The 27,656-nt window shown below is 37.7% G+C and overlaps 1 protein-coding gene, 1 long non-coding RNA gene and 1 pseudogene across 3 annotated transcripts; 2 read left to right on the top strand and 1 right to left on the bottom strand.

Annotated features, from left to right (window-relative positions):
* Positions 1-910: 910 nt before the first annotated feature.
* LOC126628085 (uncharacterized) lies at positions 911-3,153 on the top strand. 2 transcript variants are annotated; one of them, XR_007625254.1, is made up of 4 exons: positions 911-1,584; positions 1,762-1,879; positions 2,704-2,794; positions 3,071-3,153. It is a non-coding gene; the product is annotated as an uncharacterized LOC126628085 (long non-coding RNA). The 2 variants fall into 2 exon arrangements; XR_007625253.1 differs by lacking the exon at positions 3,071-3,153 and having other exon boundaries at positions 2,704-2,848.
* A 48-nt stretch (positions 3,154-3,201) lies between these two features.
* On the bottom strand, positions 3,202-5,176 carry LOC126628868 (hypothetical protein At1g04090-like; annotated as a pseudogene).
* Positions 5,177-8,451: 3,275 nt separating this feature from the next.
* LOC126628083 (non-specific lipid transfer protein GPI-anchored 14-like) lies at positions 8,452-10,760 on the top strand. The gene is made up of 3 exons (XM_050297668.1): positions 8,452-9,078; positions 9,216-9,317; positions 10,466-10,760. Exons 1-3 carry the CDS (start codon positions 8,739-8,741, stop codon positions 10,618-10,620), a joined length of 597 nt encoding a protein of 198 aa, XP_050153625.1. The 5' UTR covers positions 8,452-8,738; the 3' UTR covers positions 10,621-10,760.
* Positions 10,761-27,656: the final 16,896 nt, after the last annotated feature.

The following is a 27,656-nucleotide window of genomic DNA, read 5'->3' on the forward strand; positions in this document are numbered from 1 at the left end:
TCCATAACCCTCATAAAGTCGCATGGGCCACCACCAGGAAGGCCCCTCCAAACCCTCAACATCAGCATCTTGGTAAATCTCACTCATGCTCTACTTCACAAGTTCATTGTTATTTTTCGTAATATATTCTGATTTCTAGAACTGTAAATTTGGATGTGGAAATGAATTTTCTGTGCAAATTTGGATATTTGGATGTTGGTTAAAATTAGCGGAATGGCTCCGATTTTGTTAGTCAATTAATTTAATTTTTTGTTTATCTCAAGCTTCTAAATGATTTCCTGCATCATTGCTTAGTTTTACTTACTGAAATTTGAGGGGTGAATTTTTTTACCTTATGAGCTCATTTGTGATTATCAAGTGCATAATTTTCTTTTGATTATATTTCCTTTGAAGTGAATGCCAAACTGCGGTGTGATGTTCAAACTTTGTGGCCTTTTGAAATAGTTGGGAGCATAATTCATTCTACTACAAATTGTTCCCCTTTCCATTTCCATGAGGTAAAAGCTCAAATCTCTGTATTTTTGTGTTGGAGAAGTTGGTGGAACAAATTGTGCATTACTTTACATATGACCAATGTCTATGATTTTACCTATTTTGATAATGCTTGAATTATGCTTCTTGGTTTTTAATTGGGTTTTTGTGTAGTGAGTTGGATAGATAGTTCATAGCATAGGTTTGGTTGCATATCTATTGGAAAAAGAAAAACACGGAGAGGCACAACACACTGAGGATAAACTTTTTGTCTTCAGGTTAGCACTACTGCTTTTTCCTACCAGTCATAGGTGTGCTAATAGTGTTGAGAACAATGCCTAATTTCGTTTAACTTTTCTCATTTTGATAATTACCTTTTCCACTGCCTTCTTGAACTTGGAATTAGTTTGATAGCATTTTTGTTTTAAGCGTTTATAAAAGTATTTCATTCCAATGAACAAGTCATTGATCTATTAACTCTTATTTTGTTGAAGATTTAGTGCTAAAAGCTAGGAGTTACAAGTATTACATTCCATTCACCAAGTCATTGATATATTAGCTCTTATTCGCTAGAGGATTGAGATTTTAACTCTTCTCATCTTTGTTGCAGCCAATAACAAGAATAAACATTCTCCATTGCTTCGCCTGCTTCTATCAACAAATTGAAACCTAAACATTAAAATTTCATCACTACGATTTCACCCATTTATCATAAAATTGGTAGACATAACTTCATACCATCTCAGAGCAGAAATAAAGGTTTTAATTTTCTTTTACTCTGTTATTGCTCACTCTCTGTTTACTTTTCCTCAATTTAAGTCTCCAAACAAGCTACCGTTTGTAAGTCCTATCAATCTTCAATTTTTATTTTTCTTGCTTTGATTTCAGTTTTTTACTACTAATTTTAATCATTTGTGTCCACTACTGATATCTTGGTATGTTAGTTTGAAAACGTGTCCCTTTGAATTGTAAAATCTGGCAAATTATTTGAAGCAATTCTGATTTCAGCTTTTTGGTCTTTACAAATAGGAAGATGAGGAGACAAAAAGAAGTACAAATGGATGGATTTAGCTTCCACTTTTGAGGTTCCAGGCACCCAAAAACTGCCGATTGGTGAGCTCAAAAAAATAAAAAATAAAATTCTCAATTTGATATAAAGTTTGGATTTTCAAGTCGGGATTGGATTTAATTGTACATTTAATTTGATGGGTTCAATTTATATGCAAGGACTTTGCTTTTATTAATGCATAAAATACTAATTAAATTTTAATTAAGATGCTAACTTTGTAGGTACCCTGGAATTAACAATGTAGCTGGAGTTCTCTACTGGCTTAAGCATAGTAGAGAACTCAAGTACAGGTCTCTCTATCTGTTTCTCAATCCTGGAACCTCTGGCCTCCGCAAGAAGGTTTGTCTCTCTCTCTCTCTCTCACTTTTATTTTTTTAATTCGTAATCGAATTTCCTTTGCATAAATGCTAGATCTGTTGCAATGGGGCCGCAAATCCTACCCTCTGTTTGTTACTTTGTTCCAATTCTTGCAATCAATTTTTCATCGTTTATTTGGTCAATTCTTGCATTGTTTTATTTGGTGAATTCTCGATTAACGACTGGTTCTTCTTGCTTGGTCTAATTGGGTAACTTAAGAATTTCATCTGTTGATTAAATTTCATGTGAGAATTTTTTTGTCCTGATGGATCCATTTTTTTACCATTATTCTTTTTTTTTAATTATGTAGCCGAATGAGTTTGATATTCCTTTGGAGTCTCTGCAAGTTTAAAGTAATCTATGTTGTTGTTTTGATTGTGCGTTTTGGGACTTACGCTATTTTAATAAGAATGTTTTCAATTTAGTGTAATCTCAATCTCAATGGGTTTTTATGATACACCTTATCGGTGAATTTATTTACATTTTTCAATGTTGGTCTCGACGATTGTGATCACTGCACTGTGTGGATTTTGTTTGAATTCCCAAATTTTGTCGAACATTTGACAAATGCTTCTTGAATAAATTTCGAGTAAAGAACATCTAAATATGACAATTTTAGGGTTTCAAATTCATTGGAAAATATGAAATAATATTGCATAGTTTTTTATTAATGTGAAAAATTGGTACTTTTGTAGTGATATATGCTTTTGGAGAAAGTTGTAAAGTTTGATACTTTCCAGCTTTAATCTATTTTTTTCGTTGTCTTAAGGTATAGATCCCCGCATTTAATTCACTTTTTTTTTCAGGAGCAGTTTGAAGGATTAAAATGTTGTCATTTGGAATAGATGATCTTGGTTTAGCAAATTGATAGTGAGATGGAACACCCCTAACTGCGTTGTAAGTTCGACTCACTCATCCTATAAGAGTTGCTTCATAATTGTAATATTCAAAACCAGATGACTTTTTTCAGTTATGGTTCGATTATTATTTTCCTTTAGTTGTTATTCTTCATTTTTGATGTGGTTGCTGTTTATGATTTCCATTCCATGTGATCCATACTCTCAGTTTTCTTTTCAGAATTCCTCTCTTTGCCTTTTCCCAATGTTAATATTTTTCTCCATGATAGAAATTTTAGGGTCTATGTTAATATTTTATTTTATTTTTTAAATTTAGATCCTACAAGTTCAAGGCATTGATGATGGAATTAAATTCAATGCTGCTCATTGTTCCTTATTGTAGATAAGGTTATACAGGAGCAAGACGTAGCACCGCAGCATCGTGCGGGCAGTCTTGCTAGTAATTAACTAAAGTCTCATTTTTTCATCGCCAGCCCAGTTGTTCTTCATCTTGGGACCAGTAGGCCCTTCTTCCGCTAACACTTCATTCGGTATACTCTTTACGAATTTCTCAAATGCAGATTTGAGCTTTCCAGGCAAAAGTTTCTACACCTTTTTTAGTTCGTCGGTAATGTCATAACTAAGTTTTGGACCCCATTCCTGACTGTAGTTGAGCCATGGCGGCTCGGATATAGCGGAGCCCAAATAGTCAGCTGCAATGATTATAGGCTGGCTTCGTCCCGTGTCCAATACCATCTTACTCTTGGCAGCATCGTTCCTAATTCCTATTCTCTAGTGCCTTGCAATACACGTCCTGGCTTGGCATAAAAAGCATGGCCGTGCAAAGATGCATAGGTCACGGCTTTGTTCCCACCACCATTCTAAAACTCAAGCTCGGAAGCTTCCACCCATATGCCCCCGCTGTGCTGCGAGAAGTAGACCTTCCAGAGTTCCCCAATAAAATTGCTGACTCGTAGGGTCACGTGCTCCCAGTTGCCAACATGTTCACCAATTTTCCCTAGGGAGATATTCAGAAACTCATTGGCCCTGGCGGGGCCATTGAAAGGGTAGAACACCCATATAGTGATGTCAGTAAATGTTGAGCCCATCATGGGCTTTATATGTGCATAAACCTGAGAGCTGGGTAGATTTCTTTTTTTCACTCTTTCATTGGCGCTTTTGTCGACGGTTAGGTCCAACCAATAGGAGCCGTCATTTGAGCCAACTAGGGGAAGGTTGGAGCCAGTTGCTTCGATCGCAATGGGTTTTAAATCATCGTCTTTCTTGTACAGAAGGGGCCCATTGGTGAAAAACCAACCCACCGAAGAAGGGAGGTATACTTCATCAGGATGGAAGTATATAAATGGAGAGTAAGCTTCAAGTAATGCCTCAATTTGAGTTAGGTTAGGCATACTTGGGGATTAGATATGGCGGCGTTTTTCAAACAAGCCACAGTTCACAACCCACCATTTTGTTGAGCAGCTATAAAAGTGCCAGTGGAGACAGAGACACCCATGGCTTAGGTCGCCCTATTGCTGGGTCTAAGGCTAAAGACATGGAATCCATTGGCATCGCTGGTGGTACCTGGTCCCCAGATCCACGAGTCGGCCTCGCACTCGTCAGTGAGGCTGGAACGAACGCACCTGATTTTATCGAGGGATGGCTTCTTCGGAGAGCTAGTGACAACAAGGCTTATGGTTTTATAACCATTTGAGGCTGTGGGTAACCAGACATAGCCATTGCCATCTTTCTTGATGTTCAAGAACTCGCTGCTCCAAACGAGAGTGAAATCAACTGGTTGCCGCAGCAAGGGCGAAGAAGGGTCATCGTCGTTGTCTTTTGTTGGTTTAGCAGCAAGGGCCTATCCGGAAAGGGGTTTGTTGTTGGGTTGGCTGTAGCAGCCGAGCATGTAGAATCCTTGGCCCAAGGTTGCCTATCCCCCCTCATGAGTAGCCCAAACTTTGTTGAAAGACGATATCTGACACACTAGTAATCCTCCCAGATCGATCATTCCACTTGTGAACCCATCACCTAATAAAAATGATCCATATATCATGTTCATGTACACCAGTAAATATAGATTAATTGGCATTACAACTGTAAAGTATATTAAATAATACTCAGAAATTACAACAACAACAAAGTCTTGGGGTATATATAATACGTAGGCATGTGTGTGTGTGTAGAGATATAATATTTATGGTTCAAGCTTTAACTGGTTATTAAGTTTATACTGCAAATGCATTTGAAGAGAGGACCGATTGCAAATCATCATTGCAACACATATCAGAACTGTTTAAATAGCTAGAGAGATGAACAAGTACGTACCAGGAGGCCAGCTAGGTAATGGAGAGGGAAGCTTGAACGTGGTTTCGATAGGCAAAGCTTGGGTTTCCTTGAAAACACTTGTTGCTGAAGGTGAGAGGGAAAGGTAATTTCCCATTGTTGATGTCTTAAAGGAAATTAAGATTAAATCTCTATGAACAAATTAATGATATAGATAATCTTCATGGGATGGAAGTTTGAAGCACAATAAGTTCAGCATGTTGTGAGTGTCAAATAACATGTGCTCACTGTTTCTTGATATACAGGTAACTTGGTCAATCCGAGTTAATAGTTGAGAAAATTATGGAGCCTTATTTGGTTAGGTTTAGGAGTCCTTATTTAGTGCAATTAATCATGAAAACCTTAATTAGTTGACAAAGAATTCGTTACCATCTAGGACTTTATTGAAATCCTAATTGATTTGGAATATCCCCTTAATTAGTTAATAGGCCGGATTAAAGGGATGAGCCTATATATATATATTAGGCAGTCCCTGCACTCACAGTATTATCCTATTCTAGTGCAAAACCCTATTTATGTGCACAAGGACTCTCGGCTGCTAGAAGTTCCTCCTTGAAACCCTACCAGTCATGGCTTCTTCTTCCTCCACTTTGGAAGATAAGTTTATTTCCCCTTAATTGTTTGATTCGTTTATTGTAGTTATATTTGTTATATATGTGATCCTAATAACTTGTTGATTTTTAGATTACATCTTACATGCGGTATCAGATCAACTCAACTTGTCTAGGATTCAGAAGTTCCACGATCATATGGTTGGTTTGAATATATTGAAATTACTTATGCATATACTGTACTTTGTTCCTTGTCTGCAGATACAAATCTGTTAGGGAATTTGCAAAGCTTGGGGTTCGGATTATAGGTAATCTGTTTGAACTTTGAACAAATTTTGACAAACTGAAGGCATAATTAGTTTGTGTTTTAGTTAATTGTCTTTTACTTATCGATCCTAAGGCTTCCGCTTATTTTTAGAGTATTTTTATAATTACTTTTCTAACTTCATGACTCTCATGTAATTATTAAAATGGTTTTGTTTTGCTTTCATGGGAATACGTGAAGATGAGTTTTCTTAGCCATTTCGTGATATTAAGATGCAAATCTGATTGCTTTGTTTATAGCTATACTTATTTGATGAAAGCTATATATATATATATATATATACTTTTTGCATTGAATTTTGATCTTCGCCTGGTTAATTTGATAATTTCTTCTTAATTTGTTGTGACCTTAATTAATATGTGTGTATATTATCAATTTTTGGAGTTTGGAGGCTTGTCACAATTTGCATCGAAATAGTTTGATTTAATTATTTTAATATGATTAATATCAAGATTGACTTGGATGGCATTGCTATAGCTGTTGGGCAGTGTTTAGGGTTCCTTGTTTCGGAATCCTATTTACTATAATAATTACTATGGCTTCTCATGGTGTTTCAATTTTTTATCTCACACACTGGTCACCGGCAAGCCGTTCTTTAGTGACTACTCACGCTGTCAATGGTCAAGTTTAAATTTTGGTCATTTTCGGAGTCTTTCGGTGAGAATCACTTGCCATTAGGAAACATGGGTATGATTTAATTGAATTATGCTTTTGAATGAATTACATGATATCGATTATTTTCAAACTCTTATATATAAATCCTTCTACCGATTAATATGGAATTTTGTTATGAGTTTGTGAGGTTTGTCTTCTTATTTTCCCTCTTTTTGTGTATACATGGATCATCTCAAATTTTCTTATCGTTATAAAATAATCCTATCGTTATGTGTTTCTGGGATTTTCATGCTTCCACTCACTCTTGTTCTATTATTTTTCATGAATCCATTACCCTTTTATTAAAGAGAAGAATTGAAGTGGTAGTGTTGAGATTTTCTGCCTATAGTAACTTATATTTTAACTACATCGGCTTATTGATTGCATGATTAAATATTGTAGTGTGGTCCATAATTTTTGGAATAATGAATTAAAAGTACTAGTGTGGCTTTTGCATTGAAATTTGATACGGTTACCAAATTTGGATATTTTGCTTATGTAGACTTTTGTCTATATGACTAAATTCTTTTCTTTTATGGTGAAAAAGGATGCCTTGTTTGTCGTAATCACCAAAAGAATGATTTTTTGTTACCTATTTGCATTTTGTGTAGCCAATATATAGTGAATGATCATTCTTTAGCCAAATTCTCATCAATGCATATGTATCTCATTTTATTGTGATCTGATTAGAAGATTTTGTAAATTTCATTCACTGCTCCAGAACAATAATTTGATAAATTTTCCTATCTCCAATTTTGATGAAATTATGTCATGTTATGTTATATAATGAATTCTATACATGAAAAAAATTTCATGTCTTTTGGAAAAGAAATGGATTTATGGTTAATTTTTAAGTGTGATACCATGTTGCTGGAATTCTGCAGACTTCTGCAGAATTGTCTGTTTGTAATATTATTTTTATATATTTATGTAATTGATAAATTCATGAAATTTTAGTATTTTATACATTGAGATATTTATTTCAAATCTGGAAATTTTGACGAGCATTGGTTTGCAAATGAATTATTGGTGTTTTTTTTTTTTAATGTTGGGACTGCCCTGCAGAATTTACGAAGCTTCTGCAGCACATTCCATGTCAATTTTATTTTTAGCCCACTTCTAAGATTGCAAAAATTATGTAACTTTTGGTGACAATAAATGTATATGTCTACTTCATTTCTGGAAATTCTCATGTATATTGGAGACAAATTGAATATTTGGTGAATTATTTAGTCCCCGGTATGTACTGCAGAATTTTGCCGTTTCTGCAGCACATCCCATTTCTAATTTTCTTTTAGTACACTTGTAATGTCTCAAAAATTATGAAATTTTGGGAATTAACAGCTTTGTATGTTTAATTTATGTCTGAAATTTTTCATGCATATCGGATGAACAATGAATATTTGGTGATTTTGTAATCTCTATTTTTAAGGGAAAATGAGAAATTACATTAAGTTTTGGGGGTGGGGTTTCACAGTGTGTTTATCATTCGCATTTTTCTTATCACCACAACCCCGTTAACTTTTTTCTTTCTCTTTTAAATAAGATGTGTTCTGCATTATGTCAATAATATTGTTGAATGATGTCATGATGGCATCAATTCTGAAAAATAGCCTTGAAAGAAAACTAAGAAATATATGGAAGCGGCCATCTGAAGGAGAAGTAACATGAATTAATGTTATCTTGTGGCCTTAGTGGGGTTGGTGAAGTGACGCACTTAACTGATCCCCCACTAATATTTGATGTCTACTTGATTTAGCATTCTAGTTTAAACTCACAACACTGCTGTTATTTACACATCATCACCTTCTATATATATATATGGTTTTGCCTTTTGCCGGCCGCACGATCTTTACCACTCAAACTCAATGATTTTGTCCATTAACTCTCTATTCTGGAAGCAACTATATATCCCTTCAAGTGCAGATTCAGACCGCAGAATATATGTATACATATGAACGGATGAACCCAAAGGCCACACCACCACCGTCCGCCACTAAATTCTAGCTACCACCTTAATTTGTCTTATAAATTAACAAAGCGCTTCTCTCTCTCTCTCTCTCTCTCTTCTAGCTTACATCTGAAATATTATTCTTTACTGATCTGATAATATAATTACAGTTCAGAAAATGCCATTATGGTTTGGCTACTTGGTCCTAGTCCTGTTAGTTATGATATCAAGTTATACAGCGAGCTTCGCAACGGCAGATTCAGCAAAAGACAGAGAGGAATGTACACAGCAGTTAGTAGGGATGGCCACGTGTCTGCCTTACGTTGGAGGTCAAGCCAAGGCTCCAACACCAGACTGTTGCAGTGGTCTCAAACAAGTACTCAACAACAATAAGAAGTGCCTTTGTGTTATCATTAAAGATCGCAATGATCCTGAACTTGGTCTGCAGATTAATGTAACGCTTGCTTTGGGCCTGCCTTCCGTTTGCAAGGCCCCTGCCAATGTCTCCAAGTGTCCCGGTACGTACGTACATTCGGATTTCTTGTTATATACATACATACATACATACATACATTCTGCAGTAGTATTCTAACTTTGACACACTAATTTTTCTGTTTGATTTGCTGGTTGGCATGGAATTGCTGGATGCGCGCAGAACTTCTGCATTTGGATCCTAAATCACCAGAAGCTCAGGTTTTCTATCAACTGGAAGGCAACTCTACTAAAACTGCCAGCAGTCTTGCTCCAAGTCCTAGCGGTAAGTGATAACTAATATATTACTAACATTATTAGCAATATAGAAGAATTGGAATTAATTACTTTGTTTTTGTTTTTCTCTAGCTGAATAAAATTAGGTTTAAAATTTTTTTTGGTCACTGTATTGTTCAAAGTTTAACAATTTTTGTCACTTCGGTCAATTTGAAGTAAAAAAAAAAATAGTTATATTAAAATATTCATTAAATGAATGAAACTAATTAAAAGCACAAAAAGAGGAGGAATGAAAATATTGGGGGGCATCGGGGAAGATGGTCAGCCACCACGCGACCATCAACAACAACTAGAAAACCTAATCTGGCAAGTCTTGGTTCAATACGATTCCTTGAGATTTGAAACACAAATCAACAACCCCCCATCAAGCGTTACGACAGCCCTTGACTCACAGTTCCTCTGCTAGTTTGAGCGATGAATTTATTCAATATGTGCGGATCCAGTAAGTGGAGTGCGTATGGTTGGGGGAGGGGGTGATCTTGGCAATGAAGAGAGAGAGAGAGGTGGTGACGGTGTTGGGCTGGTCTTCCCCAATGCCCCCAATCTCAAGAAATTTTTAGTTATGACGGAAATATAAGTGGTACATAAGATATTTTAATAGGAGTGGTGAGAAATTTTATTTTTTAAGTTATTAACTTTTTTGCACACATATCCCACAATTTGTATAACGACATGTGATGTACCACCCCATATACCAGTCACATTGAAAAATATCTCCCTAATCTCGTCTTCGTTTTCAATCTTTATTCTTTTTAAATGAATTTTAAAGTTTTTAAATTGTTATTTTATTCATTCTAATCATTTAAATTGTTATTTTATTCATTTTAATTATTGAATAAATATTTTAATATTTTTCAATTAAGTGACCATAATTGTTAATTTTGAGCACCACACTAACCAAATTAACTTAATAAAAACACGTGATCAAAATAGATTTTAGAGTAGTGTCATATTTATTATCTATTTGTATTATTTTTAAAAATTTATGAATATAAGTGAATTTCATTTTTATTAAAGAAATGATATGAATAAATAGTAAGAATAATATTTTTGCAGAGTTTAAACACGACCAAATTTTTTTAAGCCTAAAAATTAGCTATAACAGTTTTGGGTTCTTTAATTTCCTATGTATTACAGTGGATGGGCCGACGAGTGCCAGAAGTGTGGGTCCAAGTTCTAGCAGTTGGGCTGCTCGACAGAATATCGTCGGTCTGTTGCGGTGGAACGAAATGGTTATGGTTAGAGACTCGTCTTGGTGCTTCGTCTTAATGGTTTTCTTCTTGTTCACCTAGATGCTTGAAACGGATTAAGCTCTTTTATAACAAACTCAGATCTTGAGAAAGGGCCTTGCCTAGAGTCTATGACTCGTGATTTTCATTATAATGTATTATCTTGAGGTTAAATGATAAATATATAATAACTATTGTCTCTATCTTTGGGCTAGACGCAATTTAGAAGAATTTTTTGTTCCTTTTAAATTCAGATGTGCAGACGTGCCATCACGTAAAGATTGACTAACATAGAAAAAATGAAAATAATTGTATTTTGCGTCTTGATTTTGATTTTAATCAATTAAAACAAGTTATAAAGAGCACCGATTTATGAGACCATAACCATGATCTGTTAATAAATGCAACCCATAACGGAAACTTGTGGTTCTGCTCCTAATTGCATGGAGGCCTTCAACATCTGTTGAGTTGTGTTTAAATTGAAACAATGTCAATGTTATTAATAGTAGGCTAGCCGTTTATTCGACTCTGAAATCTAGTGCCTCTTCAAAATGAACCAAATCGTCATTCGCCAAACATAACCAACACTGGATAGTTTAACTCTTTTTGGTAAAGTTACATGGAAACCCTTGTCTTTTTTTTTTTTTTTTGGTAATTACATTTTTTTTTAGCTGTCCCTGTTTATTGTTCACTTATTATTCTCTTTATTATTCAATCAAGTCTTTTTTTTATTGACACCCCATCTATCTTTGCTCTCATTTCCCTAACCAGAAAAAGAGATCCCAAATATTTTACTCCTTTTTCGTTGTTCACCCAATAAAATCATCATAAACTAATAAGACCAAGAAAATTGCATTCCAAACAGAAAATTAAACCAACTAACAAGTCACAATCAAATCAGCAGCTACAAAAATTTAAGTTTGCCATTACAATTGTAATTTTCCTTATTTTGAAGAAAAGAGATGCTATCTTTCTCAATATCTGAAAGAAAAAGTACTTGGGCAAAAATAAAATAAGTGAACTTTTCTATTCATGATATTCATGGGACAATAATGGATACCACTGATCATAAAAACAAGGGTAAATTACACAAAACTACCTCAATTATGAGTCGAACCACAATCTCGTACCTTATGTTTGAAAAATTACAATGTCATACCTCATCTTACGAATTTGTCAACATTTACGATTGTTTTGGTAGACAGGGACATAATTGTTAGTGTGACAACTCGTCCCGAATTATTATATATTTTCTCCCCGAGAGTGTAAAATGACGATAATGCCCTCGTGGTTTAGTGACATGGATGTACATGTTCAGATTTAAATTGATTTTCTTGCTGACGTAATTAAATTGTACTTGACGTCACGAGCGCGTTGACGCGAATTAGGGTCGAATTGGTTCCTTAACGAAAATGTTAGGTTGATTGTAGACCAAGACTTGGTGGAAATATTAATTTGGGTTGGTTTCTTTTCTGTTTGGGCCACATAACATTTTCCCTTCCTTTTTCTCAAAAGAGCCCAATCAGGGCTTGTTGTTATTTCTTTTTGGCCAATCCATGACCACACACATACACATACGCGCACGTACACCCATACCCTCACCCTCTCTTTCTTTCTCGGTTCTTCTCTATCCGTACACCCAAAACCCTCACACACACACACACACCCACTTTCATCAAAACGCCTTAGATCGAACATAAACTTGTCACCATCGTATTCCTCGTGCCTTCACAAGTCTAACTGTACTATTAGTTCGAAGATTAGACATCGACAACTTGAGAAACCCGAGCTCCGGCGAGGGGTCCAATTTCCTCCAACGTGATCGCGAAGGACTTATCTGGTTTTGAGACTCAAGAAGGTACTCATCTAACTTCCTTAGTATTTTGGAACAATTTTAGAGTGGTTTGAACGTCGGAACACTCGGGTTCGTGAAGTTGTAGGTTTAGCCAGATTTTCCAAGCTTTATTTTGATCACTTTCCGTTGATTTTAAGACCCCTAACAGGGGTTATGTTCTACTATTTGAGGGCTTCAAATTCATATAAAATTTATGAATTTTGGTGGAGAAATAACAAAGATATTGAAGTTTGAAATTTCTCCAGTTTCCAGCGTAACAAACGGCGGCCGGCGGCGGCTCCAGCGAAGCCACCCGAGAAGGAAGAGAATATTCCATCAACTTTGATGAAATATATTGACGGCGTTAGGTAACTCCGTTAGTTTTTAATTGGAATATTCTATTATTTAACAGAATATTCCCTAACGCCGTTAGGGATTCCGTCAGTGTGCCAGGCACGTGCCTGCGCATGGCCGTGCCTTGGCCGGTGCGTGAGGGCGCGTGTGACGTCCAAAAATTATTTTGAAAATATAGGGGTGTTCATGTTGTTGAGTAGATCACGTTGGTATATTCAAACACCCCATTTGAGCAACGTATGAGAAGTTATTCCTAAGGTTTGTGTATGTGCTTTAAAATTAATGTAAAATTAGTTATTTTGCATATAGGTGAGACGTACCCTGAGGATAAGCGTGGACAAGAGAGGCTAGGGGGCTACGATCCTGCTACTTATCAATGAGTGGACATTTTCTTTCTCTATATATATATGATATGGTTTCCATAATGTTTTCTTAAATGATTTATGCTTTGAATGCCATGTCGTAATGAGTTGCACTATGAGTATTGCATTGTTATACTTGTGAATTATATTGTGTGATGTTATGGAGACTCAGGTAAACTTTAGGTGAATATGATGTGATTGAATTGGTTGTGTTGCAATGGTATGCATATATTTATTTAGAGCTCATCAGGGCTGTACCCGGTATTAGTGCTCCTGCTCATGGATTATGGCACAGCCTTCACATGATCATTAATTTCCTGCACCGTACGCTCACCTTGGATCCAAGTCTGGTGCCGGCATGTCGTACAGACCATAATAGGTGGTTCCGACTCGTAGGTGACCCGCGATTTATCGCATAACTTTCACATGATCGTAGCTCTTAAGCGTACATATTTATACCTAGCATGTCGTACAGGTCAAATCAGGTGACTTTGACTCGTGTGCTAGCCTAGGTTGATGAGCTATAGTCCAGTCGTATAGGTCACATTAGGTGACTCAGACTGGCATGTTATTTTACATTGATTCTAAACCTGGCTTACATGATTTATACGTTATGACATGGCATATTTTGGGTTTCACTGCCCTTGTGCGTTGTTATATATATATATATATATAGTACTATTTTTTGGAAACTATATAAGTTTTACAGTGAGGGGTTACTATGTTCAGAAAAGATAAATGTGTTTTCAAATGCTTTGTTTTTCTGCCCACTCACCCTTCTGTTTTGCGCCCCTCCAGGTTCTAGGTAGCTGATCATCTTTGGTGGCTCACGAGGACTTTCCGGTGGTTGATTGAGTTACTTCCACACATTTAGTATTATCTTTAGTATAGCTAAGTCTTAGTTGGTTTTTATTTATTCATATTTTCTTATTATCGTATACACTTCTAATGCCCACTTGGCTACGTCACTCTCACATGACGGCCAGCCCGTTTCGACCTCGATCGGGGCGTATCAATTTGGTATCAGAGCTAAGGTTTGGCAATCCTGTATTTTTTGCTTGAGTTCTAATTATTTTGATCTCTTATGTTAGAACCATGTTGCCTCGTAGAGAGCCACTTATTTCCTTTGAGTCTAATTTTCCAAATATTGGACAACTTGGTGAAGCTATTGCTAATGCTATTTAGTCCTCACTCCGTCCACCCCAGATGACCCCCTTGGAGACTGTTTATAACTTGAAGTTGAATGATTTCTTAGGTAATGAGGGGTCCAAGGGAGCTGAGTGTTGGCTCGACCATGTTGAGAAAACTTTTCGGGTGATGCCGTGATAGGGAAATCTTCTAGAGGACAAATAGACAATACATGAGAGAGGATTTCAAACAATAGATCTAATAATCGAATTAGCTGGGCATGTGAATTTCGACTTGTCAATTATATATATATATATATATATATATATATATATATATATATGATAGTAAACAACTGAGACTAAACATATCTTGGTAAGTATCGAATACTCGAATTCGAATATCTGTTTATACACAGAACACATATGCTTTATACATGATGTGAAGGCAAAGCAAATGAAGTGTTTTAGTTTGATATGTAGAAACAAACAAGCAAGAAACTTATTGCTTACAATATCACATAGTTATCCGTGGAACGGCGGCCTTAAGCTTCCTGGGTTCTCTAAGGGTTGGGTCGCTCCTGACTTTAACCAAATGGCCTAAAACTTTGGCACAACGACTCACCAGTTTTTTCAGCTTCACTCCTCCTTGCAAACTCTCTTCTGCCTTTTGCTGCTTCTTGACCAGTTGAAGGTGTTTCCTGTTTCCTTCTTCAGTGAAGTGTTGGCCAAGTGAACTTCTTCCAGTGCTCCCTTCCTTACCTGACTTGATGACCAGCTTTGCTTTTTCATTCCCATTGATCAATTGCTTCAAGATTTTACGGTCAGAACCATTCTCTTTGGAGGGCGAGGGCAAAGGCGAACTCTGATCTTCTCCATCTCCATTTCCATCCCGAAAACTTTTAAGAGCAAGAGCTGGAGCGGGAGCAGGAGCAGGAGCAGAAGCAGGAGCAGGGATGCTAATTCCTCCTTCGACGTTATGATTAAATGGCGACTTTCTAGTCCTCCTTGACATTGTAATATCAAAACAGCGTTTGTTGATACTGCACTCTCTCCCCTTTCCCATTGTTTTGCTGAATTATGCCGATCGAGTGCATATCAGCACATGTTCTATCTTTGTTTTTTTGTTTTTTTTTTTGGGTGTGATCTCATGATCTTCTCTGCGAGTGCAAGGAATATATGACATGATAAAACAATTGTAAGAAAAATATTGTGGTTGTAGCTTCTACTTTAATAATTTTTAGTAGGAGCAAGGCCGGATTGCTTAGCGATTGAGCAATTGGTGAGAGAGTAGTTCCAAAGGATCTGAAAAGAAAAGGTGAAATGTCTCCGCACTCTGCAGTGCCGGTCGAATAAAACTTAATTCCATTTTAAACCAACACTCATCGTAAGTATATTTCTGCCGAGGAATTCAAAAGGTGATGGGAGGCCGCATCATATATGCATTATTTATTTCCCAGTTTTATTTATAGAGACATTTTTCCTCCCTGGTGTCAGCTATAAATAAGAGACATTTTTGTTTCCTTAGAATAAGATAAAGACTTGAAATAGAATTATATTTCCCAATTTTTATTTTGTGGTGTTGTTTTCCAGTAATAGTCAAGATGATGAGAGATTTTTCAAGATGCCCGAAACGCAGAGTGGTACACCATGTGTCTTTATACAAGTGATAAGATTCTTGTATTAAAAAATAAAGTTTTCCACCACTTACATAATAACACGTGGTGCACCACTTGTGTTACGGGCATAAGGAAAAATTTCTTCCATATGAAACCCAAGCTAAAGAAATTGGATGGAAAGCTACATTTAATTATTGTTGGTATGTAAAAAATGTGAGGGAATTTTAATTTGGTAATTGAAAATAATTTTCTAAATATAATTACTAATGACATAATTTTCTCAAGGTTTTGATTCTAAAGAATTATTTGAGTTCATCGTTTTCGGCGCAATGCGTGTTTTTACAGGACCAAAAAGGATATAAGTTTCAAATCTTATGAAATTGGACCAAGAACTAGACACCATTTATGAAACATGACTAAGAACTAGGCACTCTTTATAAAAGTAAACCAATAACTGACACTATTTATGATATCGGACCAAGAAAGAGACGCTATTTGTGAAATTGTACCAAGTACTATACACTATTTATGAAATTAGACCAAATAACTAGGCATTATTTATGAAACATGACCAAGAACTAGGCACAAGAACTAGATACTATATATGAAACTGGACCAATAAATAGTTAGTACCGTTCAATTTCATAAATAGTGTTTCAGTTTCATAAATAGTGTTTCAATTTCATAAATAGTGTTCAATTTCATAAATAGTGATTAGTTTCATAAACAGTGTTTGTGATGGACGCGCGTTAGTTTTTTTTTTTAAATTTCTTTTTTAATTAAAATTGTGTCATTTTCATTAAAATTTAAGTTCTTGTGTCATTTTTATTAAAATTTAAGGGTTTTTCATTAATATTTAATTATTTTTCATTAAATAAAGTTATAACATGGTTTTTTGTTAAAATAAACTTAGCTCAAGTCCTTTTCATGAAAGCTCCATATTCCAAAAGTAAATACAACATAAAAGTTCAAAAAAAAGTAACACAACAACAAAAACCCTAGATCTGGTAGAATGCAAACTCCACCACACCAGCTGTGCTGCCATTGCATATCTGCCACCACCAAGAAGAAGGATTCACGGACAAACTGGATAAACGGAAAATGGGGTTGAGTGAGCAACCCCAGCAAAAAGCACTTTCTAGTCCTACCAAATAGTAACAAATAGTAACAACCATCCAACACCAAAATGTGACGCCAAGGAGAGACACACCATGGGCCGAGTAACAGAGGTCGGCAATGGATGACTAACAACATGGAGAAACATCAGAGGAAAAAAGGGACATAAAAGGTCAAATTTAAGACAAGCTCATAGAGGTTGAGACCAAGCTCAAGGAAACTAGAAATTAGAGATTATATCAAAGTCAAGAAACGCAGGCAAAAATGGAGAAAGGAGTCAGGGGGAGAAGGAGAAAGCAAAGAAACAGAGGAATGAAGGGTTGGAAGGCACGGGGAAGATGAGAGGAGAGGGAGGATGCATAAAGAGATGAGAGCTAGGAGTCTCCAGAGGGTGGAAGGGGCACTAGTTGCCGACCCTAAGCCGGAACCAGGGGTTGACGGCCAAGAAGCTTTTAGAAGTAGGATTTTTGTGAGAGATGAAGGATGCACGAATCTAAAAAGAAAAAAAAGGGAGAAGCTGATTGATCGGCTTTTCTACTTAAACATGTGTTTTTTTGGTGTTTGATTTATACTTATGTGACGCAGAAAGAACCAAAATGGCCGAGGGAAATAGAAACAACGGGGGATAGATACCTGGGAATCACTCAACCAAGGGCAACGAAAATCACTCACGTTGCTAATTGTGGATTCACTCACACGATCAAGCCTCACACTTGATTAAGGAAGGAGAAAACTCTCTTCTTAGATTACTTTTAATTTACTAATTGATTACTTTAAAGATACATTTGGAACCCTTTAAATAGGGAGATACGAACTCATTGATACAAGAGATGATTAAAACTAAAGAAAACATCTTGTAGTTACAATGCAACCTAATTAAGAGAGCCTTAATCATATTCTTTGAGGAACGAGAAGCCACACTAGCTATCATTACTTTATGTGGCTGTATTAATTTATCATTCATGTACTGCATCAATCTCATCTTCTCGAAAAGAACTCATCCTCGAGTTCGAATCCTTTTTTATCTTTGTTTGAGTTTAGGTTTTCGACCTGTCTAAGATGTTAACTGGTGGAGCTTTTCAAATAATTGAGTATCAACGACTTGGGCTAATAATATCTTCAAAATAGCAAACAAAAAGTCATCACATAAGGCACCGAACCATATTTGCAAAATAGTAAAATCAGCAACATCAAAGCCACGTTTGAAATCATCTTCCAACCAGGAATTTCCTTCCTTTATTGGAAGAAGTTGAAAAACTATAGGCTCAAGACTTTCTTGTGTGGTTGATGATGTAACTTCTTGAATGAACTTAATTGGAAATACCCCTTTGGTAGGAATCATCAAATATCCATATTAAGAATAATCATCATATATTAGAGGAAAACTCCAATCAACTCGTTGGAAAGAAAACAAATCTTGTTCTCAAAGTAGCTGCTTAGAATTAACTTTGTTGATACACAAAATCAATGGGGACTTTGGTACAACAGAAAATGTTAAGTTTGTGACCTTCGCTAGATTGCTCCGGTCATTAGTGTGGATAAGTATGTAAATGGATAGAGACAGGGAAGCAAACACAAGATGTACGTGGTTCACCCAGATTGGCTACGTCCACAGAGTAGAGGAGTTCTCATTAATTGTAAAGGGTTTACACGAGTACATAGGTTCAAGTTCTCCTTTAGTGAGTACATAGGTTCAAGCTCTCCTTTAGTGAGTACAAGTGAATGATTTAGTACAAATGACATTAGGAAATATTGTGAGAGAATGATCTCTATTTATAGAAGAGAGTTTCTAGTTTCATTCTGACATTGACACGTGTCGTGTTATGATTGGCTTCTGATGTTGACACGTGTCGCGCTGTGATTGGCTTCTAATGACGTGTCGCACTGTGATTGGCCTCCTGGTTGGAGGGAAACTCTTCTGGGTCCTTGACGGTATAACGTCAACCAGTGCTCAGTAGTTTCGGGATTGGTCAAGTATGGTACAAACAGTGCCCCCCTAAGTTCCCGAGTGAGGGAAGCTCCTCGGTTGGGGACTTGCAAGATCCAAGCCGCTGAGTAATCACGAAACTTCTAAGTACCGAAGTGTGGTATCGTCTTCACTTGCCTTATCTATCTCATAGGTAGATGTGACATCTTCTCTGGAAGTACTTTTCCTTCATCCAAGGGTGGTATCTTTAACCGGTGGAGATGCACAAGGTAATGTATCAATTTAACTTGAAGCTTACTTGTAGTTTCAGGCTTGGTTAAACGTAATAAAAACCATGTAGTAGGAGTCCCCCAAGTCACCGAGCTAGGAGATTTGCCGAAAGAGGTGACAGACAAGGTAAGCAATCAGAGTTCCAAGCAATCAGTCCCAGATCAGAAGTTTGATTTCGAGTTCCGGCTGATTGTTCTCATTCTCCCTATCTTGCAGGCAGCAAGAAGGATAAAGAGAAGAAAAAAGAGAAGAGATGATATGAGATACTTTTGTTTTTGAAGAAGTAACTTTTCACAGGCTTATTCTTGAACTGGGCTAGAGGGTTTTCTGGTTTCCTTCACAGTATGAGGCCGACTTAAGAATTTGACGGTTAAAACAAGTCCATCAAATCTAAAGTACGTTCGACCTGATGATATGGGATACTTTTGCTGTTGACAAAGTAGTGGATGTATCAGCACGTGTTCTGTTACGCTTGTCTCCACATGCTTCCTTGTATCCTTCTCACTTGCCCTATCTGTTCCTCAGGCAGATGTGGTATCTTCTTTGGAAGCATAAGATGTTGAAGATGAGTACTCGAGAGCAATGTTAGGTAAGTAATCAGGCAAGGGGTTCCAGGCAGTCAGTTCCTAACTGGAAGCTTGATTCCAAGTGCTGACTGATTGCTCTCTTTCTCCTTGTCTTGCAGGTAAGAACAAGGCCAAAGGAAAAGATAGGGAAAAAGCATGATATGGGATACTCTTGCTTTTAACCCTGATGATATGAGATACTCTTGCTCTGGTGTGGCTTGTTTGCAAAGGTATTATTGGGGGGAAAAGAAGCTGAGTATTTTGAGAGACTCTGCTGAGAGTGTCCTCTCAGATGTGAAGAAAAGTTGAGCATTTTTTTTATTTGCAGGTCTGCCTGGCTGTAGAAGATAGAGGTCGACATATATATGAGTCTTCCTAACAACAAGTAGTAGTGCTATTTCTTTACCTTGCTTGGTCATAGCAATGTAGTGGGAGCTGCAAATTCATGTGTTTTAACTTTGTCAGAGCACTTTGAAAAAGTGGTCTGTGGTATCTAGAAAGCTGATGTTGCGTGTAAAGATTGCAGACAAGCTTTATCCAAGGAAATCTAGCTTTCGAAGTTCGGAGAGCGGTGCCTTTTCTGTTTTCGAACAAGCAATCCTGTCAGGGATCTGGCTCTCGAGATTCAGAGAACGGTGCCTCTTTGATTTTTGAGAAAGCAATCCTGTCAGGGATCTGGCTCTCGAGATTCAGAGAACGGTGCCTCTTTGATTTTTGAGAAAGCAATCCTATTGGGAGTCTGACTCTTGAGATTCGGATAGCAGTGTCTCTTCAATTTTTGAGAAAGTAATCCTGTTGGGAGTCTAGTTCTCGAGATTCAGAGGGCAGTGCCTTTTCGATTTTTGAGCAAGCAATCTTGTTGGGAGTGTTTTCTAGAATGTGAGTAAAGGTTGGGCATTTTTGCCAGTCTGCCTTACCATGGAGCCCGGAGGTTGACACATATAGGGACTTTCTAGTTATCAAGCAGTGGTGTTGTTCCTTTATCCTTGTGGGTAATAGTAGGGTAGCTGGACCTTCAAAATTTATGTGTCTAAACTTTATTAGAGATCTTTGGCAAAGTTATTTGTGGAAAGTGGTGTCTCTTCGGAATCCGGAGAGTGGTGCCTCTTCAATTTTTAAACCAACGGCCCTGTTGCCTTTTCTTTTATAAAGGCACCAATTGTGTGTAAGAAGTACATTCAGAGAGTTATTGCTTGTAGGAATTTTTCCCTTGCTTCAGAGATTTATTGCACCTCATTTCTCCTTCATCATTTCTAAGAATGTCTGACCCATCCGACCGTCGTTTTGACTTGAACTTTGGTGAAGAGGCAGTCATGCCTTCTTAAGACAACATATGGCGCCCATCCTTCTTATCCCTTACTGGTCCTCTTACCGTTGGGGACTCTGTGATGAAGAATGATATAACCACTGCGGTGGTGGCCAGGAACCTTCTCACTCCCAAAGATAACAGACTACTTTCCAAATGAGTTGCGGTGAAGGCTCCCTCTTGTTTGTTTATTTTGATTCATGTATATGTACATATTTGTAACTTATCGGAGATATCAATAAACAAGCTTTGCTTCATTTCAACGTATTGTGTTAAATACACCAAGGCTTTCTTCACTAAGTTTTTTGAATTTTTCCTTTTGTTGAAGCTTGTATGTTGAAGCTTTGTGAGTGAAGCATGTAGGTTGAGGTAGTGCTCCCTTAATTTCCCGAGTGAGGAAAACTTCTCGTTTGGAGACTTGAAAAATCCAAGTCATTGAGTGGTCGTGAGATTTCCGAGTATCAAGATGCAGTAGCATATGGTAAGAGTCCCCCAAGTCTCCGGTTGAGGGAGTTGACGAAAGTTGTTAGGCCCAAAGAAGATGAGGCCTAGGCAATTTTTTTTTCGAATATTTTTTTTTCTTTCGAATTTTTGAATTTTTGAATTTTCAAATTTCTTAAAAAAAAATATATATATATATATATATATTAAAGCTTCGTAGGTGAAGGTTGAAGCTTTGTTGGGTACCATTAATTGATTTTGCTTCACACTATCTTGATCAATATAGTGTGAAGCTTTTGTAGGTGAAACTTTTGTTTTGAAGCTTTGTAGGTGAAGCTTTTGTAGGTGAAGCTTTTGTGGTGGGGGAAGATTTTGTGGTGGAGGAAGCTTTTGTGGTGGAGGAAGCTTTTGTGGGTGAAGCTTTTGTAGGTGAAGCTTTTGTGGTGGGTGAAGCTTTTGTGGGTGAAGCTTTTGTGATGGGTGAAGCTTTTGTTGATGAAGCTTTTATGGGTGAAGCTATTGTGGGTGAAACTTTTGTAGGTGAAGCTTTTGTGGTGGGTGAAGCTTTTATAGGTGAAGCTTTTGTAGGTGAAGCTTTGGAGTTGAAGCTTTGTAGGTGAAGCTTTGAAGTTGAAGCTTTTGTTGGGTACCATGAATTGATTTTGCTTCACACTATCTTGATCAAGATAGTGTGAAGTTTTTGAGAATTTGTAGTTGTCCTCCATTGATGAAGCTTTTGTTGGGTACCACTAATTGATTTTGCTTCACACTATCTTGATCAAGATAGTGTGAAGCTTTTGAGAATTTGTAGTTGTCCTCCATTGATGAAGCTTTGTTGAATTTCCTTTTTTTTTCGGGGAAACTAGAAATTTGAAAATGTGGGAGAGACAACATATACAAATTTTGCTTCCACACTATTGAGTAAGAGATTATGATGCAAGCCACACCTTGTAGTAGTCGAAGGTTTGGATGAACCATATAAATTGAATTTGCTTCGAACAGTCTTGAATTTGCCTCGAAGGTTTGAGAATTGTAGTTGCCTTTCATTGATGAAGCTTTTATTGGCACCATAAATTGGTTTTGTTTCACACTGTCTTGATCAAAAGTGTGTGAAGCTTTTGAGAATTGTGGTTGCCCTCCATTGATGAAGCTCTTGTTGGCACCATAAATTGGTTTTGCTTCACACTGTCTTGATCAAGAGTGTGTGAAGCTTTTGAGAATTATGGTTGCCCTCCATTGATGAAGCTCTTGTTGGCACTATAAATTGGTTTTGCTTCACACTGTCTTGATCAAAAGTGTGTGAAGCTTTTGAGAATTATGGTTGAACTCCTTTGATGAAGCTCTTGTTGGCACCATAAATTGGTTTTGCTTCACACTGTATTGATCAAGAGTGTGAAGCTTTCTATGAGTTATAGTGTTTGCATTATTACAAAGGGGAAATGTCTGAAGCAGATGCAAAATGGCTGAATAGCTTGATCTTCGTATGCCATGCATTGAAGTTGTTGTTGGTTTGCAATAAGACTTTGTTGGCGACTATAACTCTTGTTGGGCATAAGTGATCCCCTAGTTGAGTTGTCAAGCTTAAGGGTTTTTTATTATTTTTAAATGCTAGGAGTTCACATGTACAAGTTGTATCACTCGTTTTCTGGTAGGTGGAATGAATGGTGAGTTTCTTTCATCATTTAGTTGGTGGTACGAAAGTGAGTTCCTTCATCACCTGTCATCACATTTCATCACCTGGTTGGTGGCACGAGGATGAGTTCCTTCTTCACCTGGTTGGTGGCATGAATGGCAAGTTGCCAAATGATATTAGAGTACGGGTTATACATTTCATCACTTGGTTGGTGGCATTAAGGAGAGTATGGGTTGTACATTTCATCACCTGGTTGGTGGCATGAAGATAAGTTCCTTCTTCACCTGGTTAGTGGCATGAATGGCAAGTTGCCAAATGATATTAGAATACTGGTTGTACATTTCATCACCTGGTTGGTGGCATGAAAAAAAGTACGGGTTGTACATTTCATCACCTGGTTTGTGGCATGAATGGCAAGTTGCCAAATGATATTAGAGTACGGGTTGTACATTTCATCACCTGGTTAGTGGCATGAAAGAGAGTACGGGTTGTACATTTCATCACCTGGTTGGTGGCACGAAGATGAGTTCCTTCTTCACCTGGTTGGTGGCATGAGTGTAAAAATCCCTCTTATTGTAATGGGTTTGCTGAGAGTAAAAATCCTTGTCTTACCAAGAGACAGATACGTTTGGTGACTTAGCGAGTAGCTAAATGAGGCAGGAGATGATGCAATGGGTGTCTGAATGGCCAATATCTCCTCACTTGGTAGAACTTGACTTCCACTTCCCATTTGTTGATAGGGGTTAACCATATGGGGGTTCCCTTGGTATGTCCTTGCTTCGGCAAAGGCATCGTTGTAAGCCTGTGCCATCACCTCAGAGTAAGTCTTCCAAGTGTTCATTGATCATGTACTTGAAGAAACAATCACGTAGGCCTGCCATGAAGGCCTTGATGGTGGTCTTGTCATCTGCCTCAACGCAGCGAGAATACTCATGGCTGAAGCGACCGACATACTCTCGTAGTGACTCGTCCGGCTTCTGGCGAATAGTGTACAAGTCATCTGCAGAATGCAAGTGATCGGTCTGGAAGATGTGTTGAGAGACAAACAGTTTCCTTAATTCCTCAAATGAGTCTACTGTCTTAGGTGGAAGACGGCAATACCAGTTTAGAGCTCCGCCAGAGAAGGTAGAGGGGAAGAGAAGACATCGCTCTTTGTCGGTGTGCATTCGATATGCCATGGTGGACTCAAAGAGGTTAAGTTGTTTAATTGGGTCTTCCATTTGAGTATATAGTTGTAAACCAAGCTTTTGTTTTGTCTTCGTTTGAAGGGGGTGTCGATGATCCTTCTTGTAAAAGGGCCAGACCTGGGTTGGTTCCAGTCAGGTATCTCGGCCTGACGTTCGGCCTTCAACTTGTTTACTTCTTCAAGGAGCTGTAAGATAAAGGGGTCCTTAGTGGAGTCATGTGCCACTGGAAGTAGGAAAGTTTGAGCAAGGGCATGTGGTTTTTTCTTGGACTTGCCGTACTGACTTCTAGGGCGAGTCTGTCGGAATACCTCAGAGTCCCCCGTACCTTCATGTTCCTCTGGGACCTGTCATTCCTTCCCTAGATTGGCAGCTGGCCTGGGTCATAAGAGGGGACCGAGTCTTTCAGAAACCCTTGGGTCATTGATCTTCGAGCATATATGGAGAGGATTATCTCGTCGTTACTTTAGGAAGTCTCGGCAGTCACAATAAACAGCTTTTGATCCTTCCAACCCTTCTGCAAGGAGGTGTCTTTCTCCACTTCTTCTACTTCGGGTCGAAGCATCTGGGTTGAGAGAAGTCTCATGTTGATCAATGTTTTGATGATTAGCTTGCTCCTCATTAGGGATACCCATGTCGAAGGGAATTGACCCTCCGTGTTGGAGGGCACCCAGATAATGGTTGATGTGCACAGGGGAAACGAGCTCGCGTGTTTGAGTACATCTAGTTTCGTGGAGCGTCTTAAAGAGCTTCTCATACTGCTCCTGGATGACCTCATTCTTCATTACTATCTTGTTGTTCTGAGCTTCTAGCTCATCGACTTTAGCGTGAAGAGCAACCGTCTTTCTTTTCTTCTTTCGTTGCTTCGCACTAGGTGCAAGAGGGGTGTCATTCTGTGTGTTGTGGCTACCTTCGCTCCCCATGTTGAAGAGGGATGCCTGGTTAAAAGAGAGTGTATGAACTGTGGAAACTAGCTTGGCAAAGCTGAAGAAAGTGGGAATAAGTGTCGTTCTCACAGACGCCGCCAAATGTTGATGCACAAAATCAGTGGGGACTTTGGTACAACAGAAAATGTTAAGTTTGTGACCTTCGCTAGAGTGCTCCGGTTATTAGTGTGGATAAGTATGTAAATGGATAGAGATAGGGAAGCAAACACAAGATATACGTGGTTCACCCAAATTGGCTACATCCCCAAAGTAGAGGGGTTCTTATTAATTGTGAAGGGTTTACACAAGTACATAGGTTCAAGCTCTCCTTTAGTGAGTACAAGTGAATGATTTAGTACAAATGACATTATGAAATATTGTGAGAGAATGATCTCTATTTATAGAAGAGAGTTTCTAGTTTCATTTTGACATTGACACGTGTCATGTTGTGATTGGCTTCTGATGTTGACACGTGTCGCGCTATGATTGGCTTCTAATGACGTGTCGCACTGTGATTGGCCTCCTAGTTGAAGGGAAACTCTTCTGGGTCCTTGACGATATAACGTTGACCGATGCTTAGTAGTTTCGGGATTGGTCAAGTATGGTACAAACAAACTTCAAAAACCTGATTATCATTCTCGGTAACAAAACATTCATGTATTCTTTCCATTTGAAATATAGTTTTGTTTTTTTTCTTTGTGCAAAACGCAAACCTTCAATATATTGCTGATATATTTCTACAAAACATGGAGTGAGCGCTGTGTTTTTTCTATTAGACAATAGGCTCGACCTTCACAATGATATGTAGCTTGTTGGGTCAAGCAGAAGTTAGGAAATTCAATGTAGAGAAAGAACAGAGGCTGTTCTTTGTGGATGCACAGCGGAGAACCTGCTCTCATACCACGTGACACAGGTCAAACCACTTGTAAATAGAAAGAACAAGGATAGATACCTAGGAATCACTCAACCAAGGGCAACGGATTCACTCACGTCGCTAATTATGGATTCACTCGACACGACCAAGTCTCACATTTGATTTTAAGGAGGAAAAAACTCTCTCTTCTTAGATTAACTTTAATTCACTAATTGTCTACTTCAAAGATACATTTGGAGCCCTTTAAATATAGAGATACAAATTCATTGATACAAGAGATGATTAAAACTAAAAAAAAACATCTTGTAGTTACAATACAACCTAATTAAGAGAGCCTTAATCATATTCCTTGAGGAATGAGAAGCCACACCAGCTATCATAACTTTATGTGGCTGTATTAATTTATCATTCATGTACTGTATCATTATGTCTAATGTGGGTCCATGATTTTTTAGGGCCAGAGTAAGACTGATCTGAATACATACCTTAAAATGATGGTCATGCACTCACCAACTCCCTGCAAAGCTGTATCAGAAAGAACAATGGTGCCACTATCACCCTGTTCTGGGGCAATAGGCGGAGTCTTTACGACTCTGCTCGATGACCATGCTTGTTTCCCAAGACAAGCGATCAGATCCGGATATGGATATAATCAAATTCTTTAAGTCTTAGAGTTCTTGCAATCTAGGGATTGGTATGCGTCGCAAGTAATGATAACTCTTAAGAGGGTGCAATATCTACTTCTAGATATCCTTTAGGCTTCTGATCTGATGTTGCTGAGCTGACAGCCAATCTCACTAACAGCGCAAGGGGAAAGAGCCTAACCAATTTTTCAAGATCTTTGCTTAGGCATATTTCATCCCAAACCTCATAGAGGTATATAAAGAGTCTTATGGACTCCCCACACACATTGACATCATGTATGATATGATAAATTGTTTTTCTTTTCAATTTGCATATGTATGTGTTTGGGTTAATATTTGAACTTTGGACTTAAATGAAAGAAAGCCCAAATGAACTAACATGAGGAGACTTACCCAAGGCTCAGCACCAAGCCCAGCCATCCATCTCAAGACAATATGACGGCTCATCATTAATGCAAAGGCTATGTGTTTACAAGAGAAGTGACAACCAATGGAAATCAACCTACTCTCAGCACAAAAACACTTTCTAATAGCAAGACATGTAAAAAAGATGATGACTCACTGAAGTGTTTTCGGGCAAGGCCTGTAACAACCAAGATAAAATGCCTATAAAAGGGAAGACAGGGCCTAGAGACAAAGACACTCAACCAATCAAACAAACAAGCATACAAACCCTGCTCTCAAGCCATTTCGTATTTTCCAACCCTTGTTTAGCAATAGTTCCCTTAGGATGACATCTTTTGTCCAGTGTAAAAGCTCTGCTACCTTCTCTAGATGTCATAGTATTGATCCCTTCGTGTAAACTTGTTTACCATTCGTCCCCTGTTAGCACACGACCCTTTGTAACCACAAAGAAAAGAGGCTGCAAGACGTTCAACCTTGCCCGACAAGGTGAAATCTTGCCCGACTCTCTTTA

This window comes from Malus sylvestris, chromosome 7, assembly GCF_916048215.2.
Source record: "Malus sylvestris chromosome 7, drMalSylv7.2, whole genome shotgun sequence".
In the NCBI taxonomy this organism is placed as follows: Eukaryota; Viridiplantae; Streptophyta; class Magnoliopsida; order Rosales; family Rosaceae; genus Malus; species Malus sylvestris.